The sequence below is a fragment of the Artibeus jamaicensis genome, unplaced genomic scaffold (assembly GCF_021234435.1).
Source record: "Artibeus jamaicensis isolate MK-2021 breed Jamaican fruit bat unplaced genomic scaffold, CSHL_Jam_final scaffold_286, whole genome shotgun sequence".
In the NCBI taxonomy this organism is placed as follows: Eukaryota; Metazoa; Chordata; class Mammalia; order Chiroptera; family Phyllostomidae; genus Artibeus; species Artibeus jamaicensis.
Genome location: NW_026522034.1, coordinates 5,779,205 through 5,804,619, shown reverse-complemented (window position 1 = coordinate 5,804,619; position 25,415 = coordinate 5,779,205). Strand labels below are relative to the sequence as shown.

Sequence of the window (25,415 nt, the reverse complement as noted above, 5' to 3'; positions counted from 1 at the left end):
CAAGAACCTCCTATGACACAGACTTTACTTTCTTTCCAGGCTCATATATACACTATACATTCTTTCAAATAATATACTTTACTAAATAGGGCTCAAAGATACACTTTCTTTATATATTCAAGCTACTGCTACATTCTGGAATTGATATATTTATTATTTACTGATTTATTCAGTTAGTATCCATTAATTGTGCACTGTGCTAAGCATTATTCAAATAGAGAAATAAGTGATACATTACCTGTTCTCAAGAGGATTACAAGCTAGTGGAGGAAATAAGTAAACTAGTAGCTATCATGAGTTGACTGGGTTTATTACGAAGTGATTAAAATACAATTATTATGTGAACCTGGAGATTCAATCCAAGAAGGGAAAAAGATGTCAGGAAGAATTCCCACAAAGGATGACTACACAGTGCATAATAAACATTCATTAAATATATCTAGTAAATGACTACATGACTCTGAAATCTAACAGAGTGCCCGGAATAAGGCAAGGACAACTTCCTTCATGTAAAGGCATAAAAGAAGTAAGGTACCTATCAACTTCAGGAAAGATAGTTAACACGGCTAAAGAAGGAAATAGGCAAGTAGACTAGATCAAGAAGGACCAATATACCATGTGCCAGAAGAATGGAATTTACCCTGAATGTATGAGGAACTTAAATGTAAATTGTATTATTTTTTTTAAGATTTTATTTATTTATCTTTAGAGGGGAAGGAGAGAGGGAGAGAAACATCACTGTGTGGTTGCCTCTAGTGCTTCCCCTGCTGGGAAATAGCCTGCAGGGAACTGGCCTACAACCCAGGCATGTGCCCTGACCGGGAATCGAACTGCGATCCTCTGGTTCGCAGGCCTGCGCTCAATCCACTGAGCTACACCAGCCAGGGCTGAATTGTATTATTGATGTTACTCTCCTTATCCAGCCTGGATACCTCAAGTCTTCAATCCTCTTACCCAAAGTGGAGCAATCAATTAAGCTCTAACAAGAAAAAGGGGTCCTTAAATTTAAAAGCTTTAGACTACTGAATCCAAATTACTTATCATGATCCTCTTTGGGGTCAAAATCTGACTTGATCTCTTATTTTCCTCAGTTCCCTCCCACTGCATGTTCTGTATTTCAGTCCCTCCCAAAGACAGACTATTCCCTCAAGCATGATATTCGCTCCTGAATATATTGTTCATGGTCTTCCTTCCAATTCTAATTCTGTCGACTATTCCCACTCTGTCCAGTAGATTCCATTCATTCATTCATTAAAATGAAGCTCAAATGTGCCTTCTTCGCAAATTCACTAGAACCACCAGTAATTAAAATTTGTCACTTCTGAATTACCATTATCACCGCTATTCTAAACTACTGAAATGGGATCTTACTGTTCTAAAATGGGAGAAAGAAAACTAACATAAACTAGCATGTTAAATTCTTAACACCCATCCTGCATGGAAAATACTACTACTGCCTCTATTTTACAAGTGGAGAAACTGATACTCAAAGATATTAAGATCATACAGCTAGTAAAAAGCAGAACTGTGATTTGAGCCCAAGTCAATTTTAACTATAAAGGCTCCCTCTTATAACTACACTAACATACTCCTGGACATCTTTCCACCCACCCCTTCAATCCATGAGTTATCTACAAGAGCTCTTTATCTATTAATGAGATCTCATCATGTTATTCCTCTACTTTCATTTGCTCCTTATATTACAGTATGTAGAAGTGAATTAATGGTATGCCCATCTGAGATTGTTTTTTAAATATATCAACATAAAGAAAAAAAGGATGAAGAAAATATTGTAAAATTTGATCACTGCTGAACCTGAGTGGGACCTCCTTGTACTATTTTATTTTTGCTATGTTTGTAATTTTTAATAAAATTTTCAAAATCTGCTTCCCAGTGACAGACAATAAATTACAAGCATTAGAGCTTTTGTTACAATATGAAACCAACTGACCACAGTGTCCATAAACATTAGCCAATGAACTAACATCCTCAAGTACACCAGGGGCTTTGTCCTAATTCCATTCATTTGCTAGTGCAAGTTCCTCAATCAATAATGTGATTTCCCACTTTTCCTGCTTGGCAAATATTTAAGACCCAAGATGAAAATCACCTTTTCTTGTGAAGTCCTCTAGACACATACAATCACTGCATTTACGTCATTTTCTGTAATTATCTTATATAAATATCTACCTTCCCAAAGAGACTATGAGAACTTTAATGGCAGAGAACATGTCTACATGTTTTTACATCCTCAAAGTTAGCCCAGTGCCTGATACTTACAATGAACTCCATAAATGTTTGTTTATTAACTAATTTTTAGGTAATTACTTGACATAGACAAGCCTGAGTTCATTCATAAAATGGAAAAATACACATCTGCCATTCCTAAGTCATGAAACTGTCTTATGAATGTGTGTGTGTGTGTGTGCGCGTGTGTGTGTGTGTGTGTGTGTGTGTGTGTAATGGTACTTTGTAGGTTAAAAAGCAATACAAACACTTTATCTACTAACAAACTCTCGTGAAGCACAATCATAAATACTGAGAAAGACCAGCCTGATTTGACTGCATCCTGCTTTTACGAGTAAAAGTATCAACTGTACCTTTGGAAACTAACATTCTGCAAATCAAAAAAGAAGGATGTATACTTGTTTTTGTTTCCTTGGAGGTTGGGAGGAGAAAAAAACACATAGTTTAGGTCAAAATTGTTTGTTTGTTTGTTTGCTTGCTTGCTTGCTTTAACATTTTGTTTATTTATTTATTTATTCATTTATAAAGATTTTATTTATTTATCTTTAGAGAGGAAGGGAAGGAGAGAAGGAGAGAAATATCAATGTATGGTTGCCTCTCATGAGTCCCCTGCTGGGAACTGGCCTGCAACCCAGGCATGTGCCCTGACTGGGAATCAAACCACAATCGTGTGGTTCACAGGCCTGCACTCAATCCACTGAGCTACACCAGCCAGGTCTAGGTCAAAATTTTTAAATCTACATACAGAAGCATTTCATATCTCGCGCCCCAGTGTATGTTGTCAGTTTGGCTTAAATAAACTCATATACATAAATACATATATACACACATACATACAAAATTAAAGTGGTAAGAGTTAAGCATGAGTAAAATAGCATAAAAATACATATCAATCTCGCTTATTAATATGCATGCAAAAAATCATAAATAACCCTGGCTAGTGTGGCTCAATGTACTGAGCACCAGCCTAAGAACCAAAGATCGCTGGTTCAATTCCTAGTCAGGGAACATGCCTGGATTGCAGGCCAGGTTCCCTGGTGTGGGGCGCACGAGAAGCAACCACACATTGATGTTTCCCTCTCTTTCTCCCTCCCTTCCCCTCTGTCTAAAAATAAATAAACAATTTTTTAAAAAATCATACATAACAACAAACAGATCACAACATTGTAAATACATGTGCATATAAATATGTCTGTGTATGTAGCATGTGAGTGTGTGTCTCTGTAATGACCAAATGGGATGCTATTCCCTAGTATACAGAAATTATTCAACATTAGAATAATCATAATATTAATATATCTCAGAATGAAGATCATGCTAATGTCCATAGATGACAAAAAGGCCTTTAGTAAAATGAAATAAACATTACTGACAAAAAAATTTTAAGCTGACCCATAACTCATTAACATAATAAAATCCCCTAAACCCAGAATTTCACTTAGTGGGAAAACAATAAAGGCATTCACGTAAAAGTCTGAAACAATATTATCACAGTATGGGAAGTTTACAATCAGACAAGGTAGAAAATAACCAGAGATATAAGAACAAAGAAAAAGTAAATGTATTTATTTTTGTAGATATAATTATATACCTAGAAAAGGTAAAAGAAACAAAAGTATTTAAAACTCATACAACAAAATAACTAAGTATAAAATATAAAACTCAATAGCCTTCACAGATAAAAACAACATGTAATTTGCAGATATACTACAAAAGAAAAATCACACTTTTAATAATTAAACATTTTTTAAATACTCAGAAATAAATGCAACAAAAAATACAAAAAGCTGGACTTACAGTCAGATGGCAACGAAGGTAAACGTGGCGTGCCTCCTTGCACAACCATACCAAAATTACAACTGAACTACAGAACAAGCATCACTTACGATTATCAGAAATTGAGTTGAATGGGAGTCCAACAACTACAGAATTAAAGAAACCACATCCATCCAGACAGGCAGGAGGGACAGAGACATAAAAAGAGACACAGGGAGGCCGCCAAAGGAGGAGACAAAAAAACGGCCCAAATGAAAGAACAGAACATAACTCCAAAAACCACAGATAAACAAAATGGTGATAAGCAATCTATCAGATGCAGAGTTCAAAATACTAGTTATAAGGATGCTCAACGAACTTAGTGAGAAAGCTCAACAACATAAAAAAATGATCCAAGCAGAAATAAGGAATACACTAATGAAATAAAGAACAATTTACAGGGAAATGACAGTGAAGTGAACAAAGCCAGAATTAAACCAATGACTTGAAATATAAAGAAGCAAAGAATAGCCAATCATAACAAGAACAAAAAAGAATCCAAAAAAAACAAAGATAGTGTAAAGAGCCCCTGTGACAAGTTCAAGTGTTCCAACATTAGCATCGTAGGGGTGCCGGAAGAAGAAAAGAAAGAGCAAGAAATAATGAAAGAAAACTTCCCTGACTTGATGAAGTAAATAGACATCCAGATCCAGGAAGCACAGAGAGTGCCAAACAAGATGGATAGAAATTGGCCCATTTCAAGACACATCATAATTAAAATACTAAAGGTTAAAGACAAAGTAAGAATCTTAAAAGAAGCAAGAGAAAAGCAGTTACCTAAGTGGGAGTTCCCATAAGACTGTCAGCTGATTCCTCAAAACAAACTTTGCAGGCTAAAAGGGATTGGCAAGAAATATTCAAAGTCATGAAAAGTAAGGACCTACACCAAAGATTGTTCTAGCCAGTAAAAATTCCATTTACAATTGAAGGGCAGATAAAGATCCTCCCACATAAGAAAAAACTAAAGGAGTTCATCATCACCAAACCATTATTATATGAAATGTTAAAAGGACTTATTTAAGAAAAAGAAGATCAAAACTGGGAAGAATAAAAACAGATCTATCAACAAGTGAATTTGACAAACAAACTAAGCAAACAAGAAGAACAGAGACAGAATTATGGCTACAGAAAGCATTTGATTGTTGCAAGAATGGACAAGGGTATGAGAGAATGGGTGAAGATGTGAGGGGATTAAGAAGTACAAAAAGGTAGTCAGAGAACAGCCACAGGGATATAAAGTATGGTATAGGAAATACAGTAGTCTAAGAACTTATACACATGACCCATAGACATGAACAATGGTGTGGGGATTGCCTGAGAAAGTGAGGGGTGCTAGGTAGAGTGAGGCAGAGAAGGAAAAATTGGGACAAATGTAATAGCATTATCAATAACATATAATTTAAAAAATCAATAAAATCAATCTGCTAACAAAAAAATACAAAAAACTTAACATTTCTAAAACTACAAAGATGTCAATTATCCCCAAATCAATATATACCTTTAACATTAATACAATAAAATCTAGCCATGAAAATACATACTTCTAAGAAAAATAATGCAATCTGTAGAGGTTATATACTATATGATCCCAACTACAATGCATTCCAGAAAAAGCAAAACTATAGAAACTATGCAAAATATTAGTGGTTACCAAAGGTTACTGGGTGAAAGAAGGATAAATAGATGAAACATAGAGAATTTGGTGGGAAGTGACACTATCCCGTATGATACTATAAATAAGGAACGCATGTCTTTATATGTTTTTCAAAGCCTATAGAATATACAATATAAATAGAGCACATTAATGCAAGACATTAACAGGGGAAACTGGGGGATAGGATGAAGAGTTATATGGACACTCTACTTTCTACTCATTTTTGTCATGAACCTAAAACTGCTCTAAAAATAAAATCTATTAATTAAAAATAAAAGTTATAAAATATATGCTGGCACAACCAGAAGACTCTGATTGCAGATCATATAGTGTAACAAAATGAAATTTCTTCAGTATAATAACAGTACTATGTAGGTAAATGTGGTTGTGGTTGCTTTAGGAAATACAGTAATAACAGGGTCAAGTTATATGCCCAACTTACTCAAAAACATTTTTTAAGAATAAATGTATGCATAATACGGAAAGAAAGCAAACGCAGCAAATTGTTAGCAATAATCTAAGTAAAAGGTAAATGTTATATTATTCTTAGAATTTTTATCACATTTAAACTTTTCCAAAACAAAAACAGTTGAAAAGAATAAATGTAATGCAGATACCAATGTCACTATTCTCATTAAAGAGTAAATGAATAATCTATGGTTTATAAAGGGACAATAACAAAAATACAAAACATGCTCCAAAGTCTGACATTGCCACTTACCCAAGTACAGTGCCTGTTTCTTGGTAATTTACTTGAATAAACTTGCCAAAACGACTTGAATTGTTATTATGAGCTGTCTTTGCATTTCCAAAAGCCTGTCAAAATAAATAGATATCATTAATTTCATATTCAAAAAATAAAAAGTCCTGCTTGGGTCAGCTCAGAGATGGATAGCATAAAAACAATTCTCTTAATACTTTCAGACTTACCATAGTTTAGGTGAAAGAAAGCAACTAATAATTGAAATAAAACCAGGTAAGCAGCATTTTATGCTATTCAGTAAAATAAAACTTAATTTTAAAAACTTAATGTTTTTTAAAATTTAGATTTAAATTTCACATTCTAGTGTTGGCAAATTTTCTTAGTATATTTATATATGTATTTTTTTAAATCTTGCTAAACTGTAAGAAAAAAGAGCTAGGTAAAAATAATTACATCAAAATAATTATAATTTTAGAATAGTACCAATGAAATAAAGCTCCATTACATAAGGTACTAGAGTTTATTATACCTACTTAAAACTACAGTACTATTTTTAAAAGAATAAAAACATCAGACTTCCTAAATTATTACCTACAGTATATACCATGCAATGAAATATTACCCAGCAATAAACATAAACTATCGGTACAGACATCAACATTGTAAGTATGAAACATTATGCCACAGGAAGAAACCAGGCGCAAGAGCACATATTGTGATATAAAATTCTAGAAATGGCAAAACAAAAGTAACAGGAACAGATCAGAGGTTGATGGGGAATGCAGGCGGGGTTGAAAAATGTCTATAAATGGGCACATAAGGGATAATAAAAATAGAATAGCTATGAATGTGGTTACATGAGTATACAAATTTATTAAAAATTTAATGAACTATACACTTTAAGCTGGCCTGTGTGTGGCTCAGTAGGTTGGACCATCATCTCATAAACCAGAAAGTCACATGTGTGATTCCCAGTCATGGCACATACCTAGACTGCAGTTCAGTCCCTGGTTGGGGCATGTACAAGAGGCAACCAGTTGATGTTTCTGTCTCACATGGATGTTTCTCTCTCCCTCTCTCTGCCCCTCCTTTCCCTTCTCTCTAAACCTCAATAAGCATATCCTGAGGTGAAAATAAAAAAATATCATGAACTATCTTTTAAGCTATCTTTTAAGTTATATCTCAGTAAAATTAATTAAAATCAAAATTTACAAGAAAAATCCACTGTTGGAACTCACATATTTAACTACTTGATTCTCTTAAACATACTACTGTATGAAACAAGCCAGACTCAAAACTTTACATATATGATTCCATTTATATGACATTTTGAAAAGCAACATCAAGGGAGAAAAGACAAGTGCTTTCCATAGAAAATGGAAATGTATAGGAGGGCAGAAGGTACAAAGATGAGAAATATGGTGAGTGACCGTCATGGGATAGTGACCTATTCTGTATTCAGACTATATATAAGTGTTTATTCAAATGAGTATGTTTTAAAATTCACGGAATTTTTCTGTAAGGTTATTCTTTTAAAATTTGTTTTTAAAAGTACATCACTACTAAATGAAGGCCCAAATAATTACAATTTCAGATATACAAACCTGAAAATATTCATCATAAGTCAACCCATACTAAAGGAAACATTAATTAAAGAAAGTCCCTTCATGTAGAGGGAAAATGATATATTCAAATATTTATCAGCGTAGGTAGGGAATGGAGAGCAGCAGAAATGGCAGCCACATGAGTACATCTATAAAATACTTTTCATTACTTAACTTTCTTAAAAAAATCATTGAAAGTGAGGTTGGAAAAAATAATAAATATCTCTGAAAATCCTTTCCCATACATGAAAGAAATAAGACTAACAAAAACTTTTAAAATCAACTGTTTTGACTATGGAAATTAACCAAAGACTTAGAATAATCCTGTGTAGTAGAACATTTCACATCATGGAAAATAACTTAATCTTGGTAAGACAAACAGGCATTGTGGCATTTTAAGTTAACCCAATTACCATCTCCCTCTTCCTAGATCCTCATAGAAGAGAAAAGAAACCCTACAATTAATTATTTTAAAAAGCAGCCTTAAAATAATTGAAAGGATCAGACTAGAGATAAGCCAATGCCCTGTATCACAGATCACTGACATAATTTGACCTATACGGTATTTCCCTGGAAAACCTCACTCAAGTGGCTATATTTATTTCATCTGATTTGGAGACCACTCACTGAGGAAAACCCTTTCCCTCACATGTGTTTGTGAAAAACAATCAGAGGTAATTGTTTAAACACTGCAACTGTCTACAGATGGGGCAAAAAGTGCAATGATTTCAAAAGAAAAGCTCCTGAATAACATGTATAAAAGGGGTTTTGAAAAGATCTGAAATATTACAGAAAATGTAGGTGTTGCACATTATTTAGGACAGTGCATCTCATGCCCATGAATGTGTGCATGCTCGCAAAGAGTTGGGACCTCTGGCTGCCACTCACAATCTATGTAAACAGAAGGAAAAGGTAAGAAAGAGTTGACAACCGCCTGGTTGAGCATTGAGGGTTATCCCAACAAGTACACAGGACTGTGTAGAAAAGACTGGAACCTTATTGTTTTAGAACATTCAAAGAAATCCCTGTGCAATCATTATCTGACCACTAAGCTGAGTAGAGCATTTGAAAGCCAAACACACAAAAAAAAATTACAGACTTTGCAGAATTATTATAAAGTGAAACCAAACAGCAATAACAAAACAATCACGACAAAGCCTAGAAGAGGGAAAAATCTTATTTCCAGAACTACCACACTGTATAAATAAAAATGCCCAGTTTTCACTAAAAAAAAATTATAAGATATGCAAAGAAGTAAGAAAATATGGACACAGAAAAAATAAAAAAGCAATAAATGCAAACTGTCCCTGTCAAAATGTTAATGTTGGCGGAGATGTTTATCAGCCATTTAAAATATTTCCAGACAACTAAAGGACAGTATGATAAAGAGGCCTTAACAACAGAAATATCAGTAAAGAGGTAGAAATTTAAAAATTATAAAAATGTTGGTGTACATTAATTTAAATGAAAAATTCCTTAGAGGGGTTCAAGTAAAGACGTAAGTAGAAGAATCAGCAAACTTGAAGAATGATCATTTGACATGATCCAATCTAAGGAACAGGAAAAAAAATTAAACAAAGCTTCTGATACCTGTCTGGGGAACCACCATCAAACATATCAATATATTTATATAATAGGAATGAAAGGACAGAATAGAACTAAAAGGACAGACTTCCAGCCAAGATGGAGGCGTAGGTGGAAACACTATGCCTCCTCACACAACCAAGTTTAAAGACAAAAAAGATTTAGTAACAAAAGCGCAACCAAAACACAGAAAATTGAACTATATGGAAGTCTGACAACAACGAACCATTCAGCCAAACGGGTAAGAGGGACGGAGCCAGCAATGGAGAGGGGTCTGGCAGGAAAGATCTGCTGGACCAACCCAGGCACCCTGGCAGCCCTTGGCAGATCCCAGGTGTGGGGTAACAACGGGTGGACCCAGTGAGGGCAAAAGGCAGCAGGCTGACCGCGGTCACACATTCGCTCACAGATAAACCAGGCGAAGGAGCGAGCAGTGACACAGACCACACAGTCCCCAGTGGCACGGAAAGCAGCAGAGGGGACCCCTATTGCCCCTCTTTGATCCCGCCCCCACATAGAGCGTCATAACCAGCAACTGAGTGGCCCCACCCTGGTGAACACCTAAGACTCTGCCCCTCATACACAACAGGCACAAAAAGATAAAAACATTATGGCTCAAGAGCCCCAGAGTCAATAACTCTAAGCGACCAAGAAGTAGCCAACCTATCAGATGCACAGTTTAAAACACTGGTGATCAGGATGCTCACAGAACTGGTTGATTTTACTCACAAATTAGAGGAACATATAAAGATAAACTGAAGGAAATGAAGGGAAATGCACAGGAAACCAATAGTGATAGAAAGGAAACTGGGACCCAAATCAAGGGAGTGGACCAGAAGGAAGAAAAAAATGACCAGACAGAAAAATATGAAAAAACAAGAATTCAAAAAAATGAGGAGAGACTTAGGAACCTCCAGGTCATCTTTAAACACTCCAACATCTGAATTATAGGGGTACCAGAAGGGGAAGAGGAACAGCCACAAGTGGAAACCTTATTTGAACAAATAACAAAGGAGAACTTCCCAGCCTGGCAAAGGAAATAGACTTCCAGGAAATCCAGGAAGCTCAGAGAGTCCCAAAGAAGTTGGACACAAGAAGGAACACACCAAGGCACATCATCATTACATTAGCCAAGATTAAAATGAAGGAGAGAATCCTACAAGCAGCAAGAGATAAGGGGATACCTACAAAGGAATTCCCATCAGACTGTCAGCTGATTTCTCAAAAGAGACCTTACAGGCAAGAAGGGGCTGGAAAGAGGCATTCCAAGTCATGAAAACCAAAGACCTACAACTAAGATTGCTCTATCCAGCAAAGCTTTCATTTAGAATGGAAGGACAGATAAAGTGCTTCTCAGATAAGATCAAATTCAAGGAGTTCATCATCACCAAGCCTTTATTATATGAAATGTTGAAGGGACTTACCTAAGAAAAAGAAGGTAAAAAAGATGAACAGTGAAAGGACAGCAAACTCACAGTGATTAACAACCACACCTAAAAGAAAAGCAAATTAAGAGGACAGCTAGATCAGGAGTGAACCATAGAAGTAAAAATCACGTGGAGGGTTAGCAACAGGAGTGGGAGAAGGAGAAGGTACAGAAAATAAGTAGCACAGATGGTAGGTAGAAAATAGATAGGGGGGAGGGTAAGAATAATATGGAAAATATAGAATCTAAAGAACTTGAGGCAGGTAGTCATAAACTAAAGGGGGGGAGTGGTGGGGGAGGAAGTGTGCAGGGTGCAGGGGAATGAAGGGGAGGAATAGGACAACTGTAATGGCATAATCAATAAAATATATTAAAAAATAAGAACTAAAAGGACAGAAAAAATATTTCAACAAACAATAGTCAAGAACTTCACAAATTTCATGAAAAACATTAATTTATACATCCAAGAAACTCAATACACTCAAATAAACTAAATAAGATCAGTACCTAAACAAATCATGATCAAACTGCTGAAAGATAAAAATAAATCTTATAAGCAACAAGAAGGAACACATGCCATGCAAAGGATTCTCAATAAGAATACCCAATTTTTCAACAGAATGATTAAGGATAAAAGACAGGGGAATTGTATATTAAAAAAACAATGGGAATTAGGCAATTTGAAAACAAAAGAAAAAGAATCCAATTTTATAAAAAGGAGTGAACTAAATTCATACATGATATGACCTTATACATAGAAAACATGAATGAAGCAAAAATAAACCATTAGATCTAATTAAAAATTTTAAAAAACTGCGGGGTAAAAAAGCAATACACAAAAATATCTGTATCCTATATACTTGCAATGAAAAAACAAAAATTAAGAAATAATGCCACATATAGTAGCATAAAAAAAACTGTATTACTTGGAATAATTCGATAAAGAGGTATAATACTTCTACACTAAATGTTTTTGAAGAAAATTAAAGAATACCTACAAAAATGAAAAGACATCCTGTGTTCATGGGCTAGAAGACTTAATATTGTTCATATCTACAGATTTAAGACAATACCTATTAAATTTAATCTACCATTTTCAAAGACACTAACAAGCCAATTATAACAATAACACGTAAAGTCAAGGGACTCAAAATGCCCAAAACAATCTTCAAAAAGAAGAAACTTGGAGGATTCATACTTCCTGATTTTAAAAATTACCACAAATGGTAATATAGTAATAAAAATGAGGCCGGACTTCCATACAGATAAACATATCGATCAATGGGTTGAAACTGACAGTAAGAAATAAACCCTTGCATTAGTGGTCAGCTGAGTTTCAACAAGAATGCCAAGACAATTCAATGGGGACAATTAGTCTTTTCAACATACGAATATCCACATTCAAAATAATGGAGTTGGACTCCTACCTCATACCATATAAAAAAATAATTCAAAAAAAAAACTGAACTAAATGTCAGCATTAAAAGTATAAAACTTGCCCTGACTGGTATGGTGCAGTTCATTGGGTAGGTTGGGTGTAGTCCTGAAAACAGAAAGGTCACACGTTCAATTCCCAATCAGGGATCATGCCTGGGTTGCAAGTTTGGACTCCCAACAAGGCACAGACAAAAGGAAACACAACAATGTTTCTCTTTCACATCAATGTTTCCCTCCCTCTCGTTACCCATCCCTTACCCTCTCTCTAAAAACCTTAATAAAATCTTAATCAATAAATAAATGTATAAAACTTTTAGAGAAAGCATAGTTATAAAACCTCATCATCATGGATTTGGCAATGGTTTCTTTAAAAGAAGCCAAAATACAAGTAATTTAAGAAAAAATAAATTGTACTTCATTAAATTTTAAATTTTTGTGCTTCAAAGGAAACAAAAAAGAAAATAAAAAGACAAAAATGGGCTATCTGGACCAAAAATGGTCAACATGGAGGCGTAGGTAAACATGGCTCGCCTCTACATGCAACCACAGCAAAACTTACAACTAGATTACCAAAAAATATCACCCAGAACCACCAGAAAATGAAGTTGTATAGAAGTCCACCAACCAAGGAATTAAAGTAGCCACACTCATCCACAGAGGTAGGAGGGAAGGAGACACAGAGAGGTGCAGAGATGCAAGGACACATGGAGAAATGCAGAAACACAGAATGGGCTGTCCCACATCCATGTATGGTGGATAAAAATTGGGAAAGAGACCTCAGCAGGGAGGAATCGCAGCAGCCTACACCAAACTACTCAGCCCAGGGTTCCACCACCAAGATCATAAGTCCCCGTAACTTCTGGCTGTAAAAACAAGTGGGGTTTGTGGCAGCAGAAGAAATTGGGGGGGGGTGGTTCTCAAGAGTCTCCACTTAAAGGAACCACAGTGGACTTAGGACTAATGCAGACTCACTACCTCTGGGCTTCACCACCAGGGACACGGAGTACCAGAAGCATACAGGGAAAAACAGTAGTGTCTGGCATGAAAGCGAATGCTGGGACACAGCTTCCACCCAGACAAAACTCCAGAGGCTAGGCAGCAGTATTCTGCCCTCTCTGAGCCATCACACAGACCCACAGAGCAGCAACACAGGTTTGCCCACTCCAGCAACTACGTAAGGCTTGTCCAGCCCTGTCCAACATACTGGTGCACTTTTCTACAACAGACCGCACTACTAAGACAGAGAGTCAAATCAACTCTACATAATATACAGAAACAAGCACGAGAAGGCTGCCAAATTGAGGAAACAAAAATATATGGCCCAAATGAAGGAGCAGAACAACACTTCAGAAAAAGTACTACCATATTTTTTGAACTATAAAGACGCACCCCCCAAAAAAAATTTGGGAAGAAAAAGGGGGGGGGCATCTTATAGTCCAAATGTAGCTTGCCTGGCTCATGGGGGGAGGGGGGATGGCCTATATTATTTATGTTATTAAATATTTTACTAAACTTTTTGCTTCAAATTTTTTCCTATTTTCCTCCTCTAAAACCTAGGTAAGTCTTATGTCCGAAAAATTCAGTAAGTAAAATGGAGATAAGAAATCTCTCAGATGTAGAGTTTAAAACACTATTAGGATGCCCAAGGAACTCACTAGGTACTTCAACAGCATAAGAAAGACACAGTCAGACATGAAATGTGAAAGTGAAATAAAGAAAAATTTACAAGGAATCAACAGTGGAGTGGAAGAAGCCAAAATTCAAATCAATGATTTGGAAAATAAGGAAGAAGAAAACCAATCAGAATAACAAGAAGAAAAAAGAAACTTAAAAAAAGGCGACAGTGTAATTAATGAGCCTCTGGGACAAAGAAAACTTCAAGCTCTCCAATATTCACATCATACGATGTACCAGAACAAGAGAAAGAGCAAGAAATTGGAAATCTATCTGAAAAAATAATGAAAGAAAACTTTCTCGTTTGGTGAAGGAAACAGACATAAAAGTTTAGGAAGCACAGAGAGTCTCAAACAAGATTGATGCAGAGATCTACTCCAAGATACATCATAATTAAAATGATAAAGGTTAAAGATAAACAGAATCTTTAAATCAGCAATAGAAAAAGCAGTTAGTTACCTACAAAGGAGTTCACATAAGACTGTCAGCTGATTTCGCAAAAGGAACTTTGCAGGCAAGAAGGGACTGGGAAGCAATATTCAGTGATGAAAAGCAAGGGCCTACAGCCGACATTACTCTATACAGAAGAGCTATCATTTAAAAAGGAAGGGCAGATAAAGTGATTCCCAGACAAGGTAAAACTAAAAAAGTTCATTATCACCAAGCCATTATGATATGACATGTTAAGGAAATTATATAAGGAAAAGAAGAATTCCAAACATATGAACATTAAAATGGCAATAAATTAACAACTATCGACAGCTGAATCTAAAAAACAAACCAAAGAAGCAGAACAGAAACAAAACTATAGATATGGAGATCATTTGCAGGGTTATCAGTTGAAAGGGGAAAGACAAAGAATGGGAGAAAATTTACACAGATTAAGAAGCATAAGTTCATAGGTACAAAATAGATGGATGGATGTTAAGAACAGTACAGGGAATGGAGTAGCCAAAGAACTTACATGCATGATCCATGGACATGAACCAAGGGGGATTGCTAGAGGGAATATCGGTACCAGGTAGAGGAAAAAAATTGGGACTACAAAGCATAATCAATAAAATACACTTTAACAAATAATAATAGTATAAACATAATTTTAAAAAAAGAAAATAGCCCTGACCAGTGAGTGTGGCTTAGTTTTTGTGGTTTTTTTAATATATTTTATTGTGCTAAAAGCCAAGGTCAACAAAACCAGACACCCACAAACTTCGGAAGACCGGTAAGGGGCGAAACCAGCGTCGGGTGAGGAGTTACAAAGGAGGGCTCGATCGACCCGGGCACGGAATCCAGACGCGCGAATCCAGTCGCACGGGTTCCAAACCCAGGATTGGACCTAGTGAGCGACCAAGCAGCCCACCAGGTGAGCGACTACGGAGGAGACAGTGGGAAGGCGGTGGCAGCGAGTTGACTGTGGTTGCCTGGTTGCGTGCGGGTGAGGGAGTGAGCAGTTGGACCACCGGCGGTGGCGGCGCCATTTCCCCGCTATGACCACGCCCCCACATACAGCGTCACAACCCAGCGACCTGGGACTCCAAGGCGCCGCTTCTCCCACTTAAAGGGCCAGAACAGACCAAAAATGTCGCAGGGAGACCTCAAAGCCCCAGAGATAAATCTACGTGACGAAGAAATAGCAAATCTCTCAGACGCACAGTTTAAAACACTGGTCGTCAGCTTCCTCACAGATCTGGTGGACTATAGCCACAAATTAGAGAAACATATGAAGGCTAAATTAAGGGAAATGAATGGAATTCCACAGGAAACCCATAGAGATGAAAAAAAAACTGGGACTCAAATCAATGGAGTGGACCAGAAGGAAGAGGGAAATGATCAAACAGAAAGGAATGAAGAAATAAGAATTCAGAAAAATGAGGAGAAGCTTAGGAACCTCCAGGACATCTATAAATGCTCCAATATCCGAATTATAGGGGTACCAGAAGAGGGAAAGACACAACCACCAGTGGAAAAACTATTTGAACAAATAATAAAAGAAAATTTCCACAATCTGGCAAAGGAAATGGACTTCCAAGAAATCCAAGAAGCCCAGAGAGTACCAAAAAAGTTGGACTCAAGAAGAAACACACCAAGGCATATCATAATTACATTAGCCAAGATTAAAATGAAGGAAAGAATCCTGGAAGCAGCAAGAGGTAAGGGGACAATCACCTACAAAGGAGTCCCCATCAGGCTGTCAGCAGATTTCTCAAAAGAGACCTTACAGGCAAGAAGGGGCTGGAAAGAAATATTCCAAGTCATGAAATCTAAAGACCTACAACCAAGATTGCTCTATCCAGCAAAACTTTCATTTAGAACGGAAGGACAGATAAGGTGCTTCTCAGATAAGACCAAATTCAAGGAGTTCATCATCACCAAGCCCTTATTATATGAAATGTTAAAGGGACTTATCTAAGAAAAAGAAGTTAAAAAAACATGAACAGTGAAAGGACAACAAACTCACAGTTATTAACAACCACACCTAAAACGAAAGCAAACTAAAAGGACAGCTAGATCAGGAGTGGAAACATAGAAATGAAGATCTCAAGGAGGGTTAGCAACAGGGGAGTGGGAGGAGGAGATGGGGGGAGAAGGTACAGAAAACAAGTAGCATAGACAGTAGATAGAAAATAGATGGGGGGGCAAGAATAGTATGGGAAATATAGAACCTAAAGGACTTGAGACACATGGACATAAGCTAAAGGGGGGTAATGGTGGGGTTGGGGGGGACAGGGTGGAGGGGAATGAAGGGGGGAATAGAACAACTGTAACAGCATAAACAATTAAAAAAAATAAATAAATTTATTTTAAAAAAAAAAGAAAAAGAAGTTAAAGAAACATGAACAGTGAAAGGACAACAAACTCACAGTTATTAACAACCACACCTAAAACGAAAGCAAACTAAAAGGACAGCTAGATCAGGAGTGGAAACATAGAAATGAAGATCTCAAGGAAGGTTAGCAACAGGGGAGTGGGAGGAGGAGACGGGGGGGAGAAGGTACAGAAAACAAGTAGCATAGACAGTAGATAGAAAATAGATGGGGGGCAAGAATAGTATGGGAAATATAGAACCTGAAGGACTTGAGACACATGGACATAAACTAAAGGGGGGGTAATGGTGGGGTTGGGGGGGCAGGGTGGAGGGGAATGAAGGGGGAATAGAACAACTGTAACAGCATAATCAATTCAAAAAAAATAAATAAATTTATTAAAAAAAAGAAAAATGAAATCTAAAAGTATCTAAAATAATAATAATAATAATATATTTTATTGATTATGCCATTACAGCTGTTCTATTTCCCCCCTTCATTGCCCTCCGCCCTGCACACCCCCTCCCTCACCATTCCCCCCCTTTAGTTTGACCCTGAGTCTCAAGTTCTTTAGATTCTATATTTCCCCTACTATTCTTGCCCTCCCCCCTATCTATTTTCTACCTATCATCTATGCTACTTATTTTATGAACCTTCTCCCCCCTTCTCCTTCTTCCACTCCCCTGTTGCTAACCCTTCATGTGATCTTAATTTCTATGGTTGTGCTCCTGATTTAGCTGTCCTCTTAGTTTGCTTTTGCTTTAGGTATGGTTCTTAATAACTGTGAGTTTGCTTTCCTTTCACTGTTCATCTTTTTCATCTTCTTTTTCTTAGATGAGTCCCTTTAACATTTCATATAATAAAGGCTTGGTGATGATGAACTCCTTGAATTTTATCTTATCTGAGAAGCACTTTATCTGTCCTTCCATTCTAAATGAAAGCTTTGCTGGATAGAGCAATCTTGGTTGTAGGTCTTTGGATTTCATGACTTGGAATACCTCTTTCCAGCCCCTTCCTGCCTGAAAGGTCTCTTTTGAGAAATCAGCTGGCAGTCTGATGGGAACTCCTTTGTAGGTGACTGTCCCCTTATCTCTTGCTGCTTGTAGGATTCTCTCCTTCATTTTAATCTTGGCTAATGTAATGGTGATGTGCCTTGGTGTGTTCCTTCTTGTGTCCAACTTCTTTGGGACTCTCTGAGCTTTCTGGATTTCCTGGAAGTCTATTTCCTTTGCCAGGCTGGGAAGTTCTCCTTTGTTATTTGTTCAGATAAGGTTTCCACTTGTGGTTGTTCCTCTTCCCCTTCTGGTAAGCCTATAATTCGCATGTTGGAACGTTTAAAGATGTCCTGAAGGTTCCTAAGGCTCTCCTCATTTTTTTGAATTCTATTTTCTCTATCCTTTTCTGTTTTTTTCCTCTTTCTGGTCCACTCCTTTGATTTGAGTCCCAGTTTCCTTTCCATTACTATTGGTTTCACGTGCATTTCCATTCATTTCAATTAGTTTAGCCTTCATATGTTCCTGTAATTTGTGAGTAAAATCAACCAGTTCGGTGAGCATCCTGATCACCAGTGTTTTGTTTGAACTGTGCATCTGAAAGTTTGGCTATTTCTTCATTGCTTAGATTTATCAGCTCTGGGGTTCTGAGTTGTTCTTGAGCCATGTTTGGATCTGTTGGTGCCTGTTATGTATGAGGAGCAGAACCTTAGTTGTTCACCAGGGCGGGGCCACCCAGGTCACTGGTTTGTGACGCTGTATGTGGGGGCGGGGTCAGAGAGGGACAGTGGCGATTCCCTCTGCTGCTTCCTGCCACTGGGGCCTGCACGATCCATCTACGTTTACCGGTTCTGGGCTGGGTGGTTACTTGAGCTTGCCCTGGTCTACCCACTTCTCCACACCTGGGATCCCCCTACGGCTGCCAGCGCACCTGGGTCAGGGGCCCCGGTCGGTCTGGTGGATCTTTCCTGCCTGACCCCGCTCTGCTGCTGGCTCTGCCCCTCTTACCGGTTTGGCTGAAGGGTTCATTGTTGTCAGACTTCTGTGTAGTTCAATTTTCTGTGGTTTTGGCTGCATTTTTGTTGCTAAAACTTTGTTGTTTTTAAACTTGGTTGTGTGAGGAGGTGCAGTACTTCCACCTACGCCTCCATCTTGGTGGAAGTGTAGCTTAGTTTTTTGTACACTGTCCTACAAACCAAAATGTGGGCTGTTTGATTCCCAGTCAGGGCATATGCCTGGGTGTGTGTTCGATCCTCAGTGGTGGGTATACAAGAAGCAACTGATCAATGTTTCTCTCTCACATTGATGTTTCTCTCTCTCTTCCCCACTTCTAAAACTAAATAAATAAAATCTTTAAAAAACAAATATATAGAGAATCTGCAAACCACGTATCTGATCCACATCCAGAATATATAAGGAATTCTTACAACTCAATACTAAAAAGACAAGTAATCCAATTTTAAAAGGGCCATACAATTTGAGTAAACATTTCTCTACAGACAATAACAAAAGCCCACAAGCACATGGAAAATATGTTCAACATCATTCGTTATTAGAAAAATGCAAATCAAAACCACAAATGAGATACGACTCCCCATAAAATAATATGATTATAATCAATAAGAAGCATTGGTGAGGATGTGGAGAATACAGAACACTCGTAAATTATTGGTAGGAAAGTAAAACAGTGTAGTCATTTCAGAAAACAGTTCAAAAGTTCCTCATTCAGTTAAACATAGCTGTGACATGACACATCAATCCCACTCCTACACACTAAAGAGAACTGAAACATATGACCCACAATGTGTTGTACATGATTGGTCTTATTATTATTCATATCGCCAAAAAGTGGAAACAACCCAAATCTCCATCAGTGTATTACTGAATAAACAAAAACAATATATCTACACAAAGAAATATAATCCAGCCATAAAAATAAAGTATTGATACATGCTAGAACATGAATGTATCTTTATAACACTATTCTAAGTGAAAGACCGTCAAACACAAAAGACACATATTGTATAATTCCATTTATATGAGAACCTCAAAATAGATAATTCCACAGAAACAGAAAGCAGACTCTCGGTTTCCAGGGACTTGGGAGAGAGCAGAATAGGAAGTGCCTGTTTAATGGTCATAATGTTTTCTTTTAAAATGAAAACATGAAAGTGTTTTGAATGTTTTTGAGTTTCCAGCCAAGAAGGTGGCATAGGTAGATACGCTTCACTTCCTTGTACTACCAAAAGAAGGATAACAAACCATTTTAAAACAAGAAATAACCAGAACTGCCAGAAAATGAAACTGTATAAAAGTCCAACAACCAAGGAGTTAAAGAAGAAACATTCATCCAGACTGGTTGCAAGGGTGGAGAGGACATGTGGCAGGCCAAAAGCTGCCAGACCAGGCAAATGAGGTAACAGATAGTAGATGGGGTGATCCCACATTTGCATGTGGATAAACCAGGAGGAACAACTGAGGAGCAAGACAGACCACTCAACCCAGGGTTCCAGCATGGAACAGAAAGCTTCAAAAACCTCTGGCTGTAAAAAACTGTGGGTGTTGTGGTGGTGGGAGAAACTGCTAGTCTCACAGAAGAGTCCATTAGAGGGGACATATGGTCCTAGAATGTACACAAGCCACCCGACTGGGAATCAGCACCAGAGGGCACCATCCCCTTGCAGGTAGAGGTGAAAGTGACTGAAAGTGGGGCAAGAGCAGAGCGAGAGGCATTGTTCCCTTTCTGATCCCTCCCCCATATATAGCACCACAATGCAGTGAAGTGAGTTATCTGCCCTGGTGAACACTTAAGGCTCTGCCCCTTACAACATAACAGGTGTGCCAAGACAAAGAAATACAACCCAAATGAAAGAATAGATCAAAGCACCAAAAAAAGAACTAAACAAAAAGGAGATGCCCAACCTATTAGATACAGAGTTCAAACACTGATAACCAGGGTGATCAAAGAAATAATTGAGTACAGCCAAAAATAAAGAAGTGAAGCCTACACAAAGTGAAATAAAGAAAAATATCCAGGGAACCGACAAGGAAACCAGGATTCAAATCAACAATTTGGGAATAAAAGGAAGAAATAAACATTCTACCAGAACAGGATGAAGAAACAAGAATTAAAAAAACAAAAAAATGAGGTGAGGCTTAGGAACCTCCAGGATAATTTTAAACATTTTAATATTTGAATCATAGGGGTGCCAGAAGGAGAAAAGGAAGAGCAACAAATTGAAAACTTATTTGAAAAAATAATGAAGGAGAACTTCCCCAATCTGGCAAAGGAAACAGACTTCCAGGAAGTCCAGGAAGCTCAGAATCCCAAAGAAACTGGACCCAAGAAGGAACACACAAAGGCACATCGTAACTACATTACTCAAGATTAAAAATAAGGAGAGAATATTAAAAGCAGCAAGAGGACACAGTTCCCTACAAAGGAGGGCCCATAAGACTATCAGCTGATGTTTCAAAAGAAACCTCACAGGCAAAAGGGGGCTGGCAAGAAGTATTCAAAGTCATGAAAAGCAAGGACCTACATCCAAGATTGCTCTACCCAGCAAAGCTATCATTTAGAATGGAAGAGCAGATAAAATGCTTCCCAGAGAAGGTGAAGTTAAAGGAGTTCACTATCACCAAGCCCTTATTATATGAAATGTCATCTAAGAACAAGAAGATCAAAACTATGAACAGTAAAATGACAACAAATTCATAACTATCAACAACTGAACCTAAAACACAAAAAAAAACCTAACTAAGCAAACAACTAGAACAGGAAGAAAATCACAGAAATGGAGATCACACAGAGGGATATCAGCAGGGAGGGGGAGAATAGGGGAAAAGGTACAGGGAATAAGAAACATAATTGGTATGCACAAAATGGATGGGGAGAGGTAAAGAATAGTATAGGAAATGGAGAGGTCAAAGAACTTATATAAATTACTTATGGACATGAACTAAAGGGCAGGGATGCTGGAGAAAAGGGAGTTACAGGGTTGAGGAGGATAAAAGGGAGGGGGAAATGGGACAACTGTAATAGCATAATCAATAAAATATACTAAAAAGAAGGAAAATAGGTTGAAACTAGGCAAAGATAGTGTCTGAGTAATAATGTGAATGTACTAAATGTCACTAAATTATACACTTTCATGGGTGTCCAACCTTTTCATGTCTCTGGGCCACATTGGAAGAAGAAGAGTTGTCTTGGGGCGCATGTTAAATACACTGTGACACGTAATCACAAAAAAGATCTTATAATGTTTTAAGTAAATTTACGATTTTGCGTTGGGCTGCATTCATAGCCATCCTGAGCCACATGCAGCCCGAGGGCCACAGGTTGGACACCCCTGCAAACAGTTAATTTTATGTTACATGAATTCCACCTGAAAAAAGTAAAAATACAAAGAAAGAAGGCAGAAAAAGATAAAGGGCACAAAGGAAAATAAGGGATTAATGGTAAAAAATACAAGAAGATAGAGCCAAAGTTAACCATATCATGAATCTCATTAAATGTAAATATATAAACAGCCCAGTTAAAAGCCAGAGATGGCCACATCACATTAAAAAGCAAGACACTGCCCTGGCCAGCATGGCTAAGTTGGCTTCGTGTCATAAGAGCGTGAGGTCACCCATTTGATTCCCAGTAGGAGCGCCTGCTTGGGCTGTCGGCCTAGTTCCTGGTTGAGGTGTGAGAGAAGCAACCAATAGGTGTTTCATTCTCACATCGATGTTCATCTTTCTCTCTTGGTCCCTCCCTTCCCCTCACTCTAAATAAATAAAAATCAAAAAAGAATAAAAATAAAAATTCTTAAAGAAAAAAAGACCCAACATAAACTTTCTACATATAGTTCTTTAAGTTAAAGAAATAAACTAATAGAACAAAAAAGATATTTTGCTAATATAAGTCAAAAAAAGAGGGCTCCATTAATATCAGACAAAGTAATTTCAGAGTAAAGAATATTACCAAGAAAAAGAGAGTTATTTCATAACAGTAAAGGGCCAATCAATCAGAAACAAGCACCTAGAATCATAAATGTTTATACACCAACAAAAGAGGTCACATACAAGATGCAAAACTTCACAACTTAAGAGTAATGGACAAATCTACAAGTATAGCTGGAGATATTCCAGACCTCTCTCTCAAGAACTGCCAAAATAAACGGGGAAAAAATCATCAAAGATTGTGCTAGGCTTCAACAACACTATCAACCAAATTAACAAGACTGACACAAAACACACTCCTGGTAACGGCAGAATACATATTCTTTATATTTATAGTAAGTGCACACAGAACATTTACCAAGGAAGACTCTATCCAGTAAATTTTAAAACATTCCAGTCGAACAATGTAATGTTATCTAACCACAAGATAAATAAATTATAAATAAATAAATAACAGGATCTAAATATTGGTAAAGTAAAAATCAAAAGGGAAATTACCAAATATTTTAAACTAAATGAAAATGAAAACACAACATAGAATCTGGGGGGAGCCACTGAAGCAGTACTTAGAAAAGACCTTCTAGCACTAAATGACTTTATCAGAAAAGAAATGGAAGGTCTCAAATCAATGAGCTCAGATACCACACTAAGAAATTAAAAAAGAGTGCCCTAGCTGGGTGGGTCGGTGGACTGAGTGCAGGCCTGCAAACCAAAAAGCCTCGGTTGCCAGCCAGGCGCCCAGTGGGGGCATGCAAGAGACAACTAATCAATGTCTTCCTCATGTTGAACTTTCTCCCCCTGTCTTTTTCTCTCCCTTCCCATCTTTCTAAAAAGTAAACTGCCCTGACTGGTATAACTCAGTCAGTGAGTGGTCTTTGTTCAGCGAAGTGAATGTCGCCAATTTGATTCCCAGTCTGGGCACATGTCATGGTTGCCGGATCAGTTCCAGGTCATGAAAGGAGAGGCAAAATGATCAATGTTTCACATTCACATGGATGCTTTCTCTGCCTCTCTTTCTCCCTCCCTTCCTCTCTCTCTAAAAATAATTTTAAAATTTTAATGCAATGTAGGACTTCCGCCAAGATGGAGATTTAGGTGGATGTGCCATGCCTTCTCACACAACCAAGTTTAGGGACAACTAAATATTAGCATCAGAAAACACAACCAGAACACGGAAAATTGAACTTTTCGGAAGTCCGCTAACAACAAATTCTTCAGCCCGACCGGTAAGGGGCGAAACCGGCGTCTCGTGAGGGGTTGCACAGGAGGTCCCCAGTCGGACGGACCCAGGCGTGGAATCCAGAGCGCGAATCCAGACGCGGGTTCCAAACGCAGGATTGGACCTAGTGAGCGACCAAGCAACCCACCGGGTGAGCGACTGCTGAGGAGACAGTAGGGAGGCGGTGCTGCGTGTTGACTGCGGTTGCCTGTCTGCGGGCGAGCGGAAAGGCGAGGGAGTAGGCGGTTGGACCGGGGCCCGGCGGTCCCCGTGGCGCCCGGCGCCGCCATTTCCCCGCTCTGACCACGCCCCCACATACAGCGTCACAACCCAGCGACCTGGGAGTCCAAGGTGCCGCTTCTCACATTTAAAGGGCCAGAACAGACCAAAAATGTCGCAGGAAGACCTCAAAGCCCCAGAGATAAATCTAAGCGACGAAGAAATAGCAAAACTCTCAGACGCACAGTTTAAAACACTGGTCATCAGGATCCTCACAGATCTGGTGGATTATAGCCACAAATTAGAGAAACATATGAAGGCTAAACTAAGGGAAATGAATGGAATTGCACAGGAAACCCGTAGAGATGAAAAGGAAACTGGGACTCAAATCAATGGAGTGGACCAGAAGAAACCAAATAATGGCCAAACAGAAAAGAGTCAAGGAGCAAGAATTCAAAGAAATGAGGAGAGTCTAAGGAACCTCCAGGACATCTTTAAACGCTCCAATATCCGAATTATAGGGGTACCAGAAGGGGGAAAGACACAACCACCAGTGGAAAAACTATTTGAACAAATAATAAAAGAAAATTTCCCCAATCTGGCAAAGGAAATAGACTTCCAAGAAATCCAAGAAGCCCAGAGAGTACCAAAAAAGTTGGACTCAAGAAGAAACACACCAAGGCATATCATAATTACATTAGCCAAAATTAAAATGAAGGAGAGAATCCTCGAAGCAGCAAGAGCTAAGGGGACAATCACCTACAAAGGAGTCCCCATCAGACTGTCAGCAGATTTCTCAAAAGAGACCTTACAGGCAAGAAGGGGCTGGAAAGAAATATTCCAAGTCATGAAATCTAAAGACCTACAACCAACATTGCTCTATCCAGCAAAACTTTCATTTAGAATGGAAGGACAGATAAGGTGCTTCTCAGATAAGATCAAATTCAAGGAGTTCATCATCACCAAGCCCTTATTATATGAAATGTTAAAGGGACTTATCTAAGAAAAAGAAGTTAAAGAAACATGAACAGTGAAAGAACAACAAGCTCACAGTTATTAACAACCACACCTAAAACGAAAGCAAACTAAAAGA

The 25,415-nt window shown here is 37.8% G+C and overlaps 1 protein-coding gene across 8 annotated transcripts in view; it reads right to left on the bottom strand.

The window, feature by feature from the left end:
- MYO9A (myosin IXA) overlaps nt 1-25,415 on the bottom strand; it is a 312,362-nt gene that overhangs the window by 230,053 nt on the left and 56,894 nt on the right. For all 8 annotated transcript variants that reach the window (XM_053656781.1, XM_053656780.1, XM_053656783.1 and 5 more), the window contains one exon: nt 6,438-6,532. In XM_053656781.1, coding sequence (XP_053512756.1) covers nt 6,438-6,532 — 95 coding nt within the window. The remainder of the gene's footprint in view (nt 1-6,437; nt 6,533-25,415) is intronic.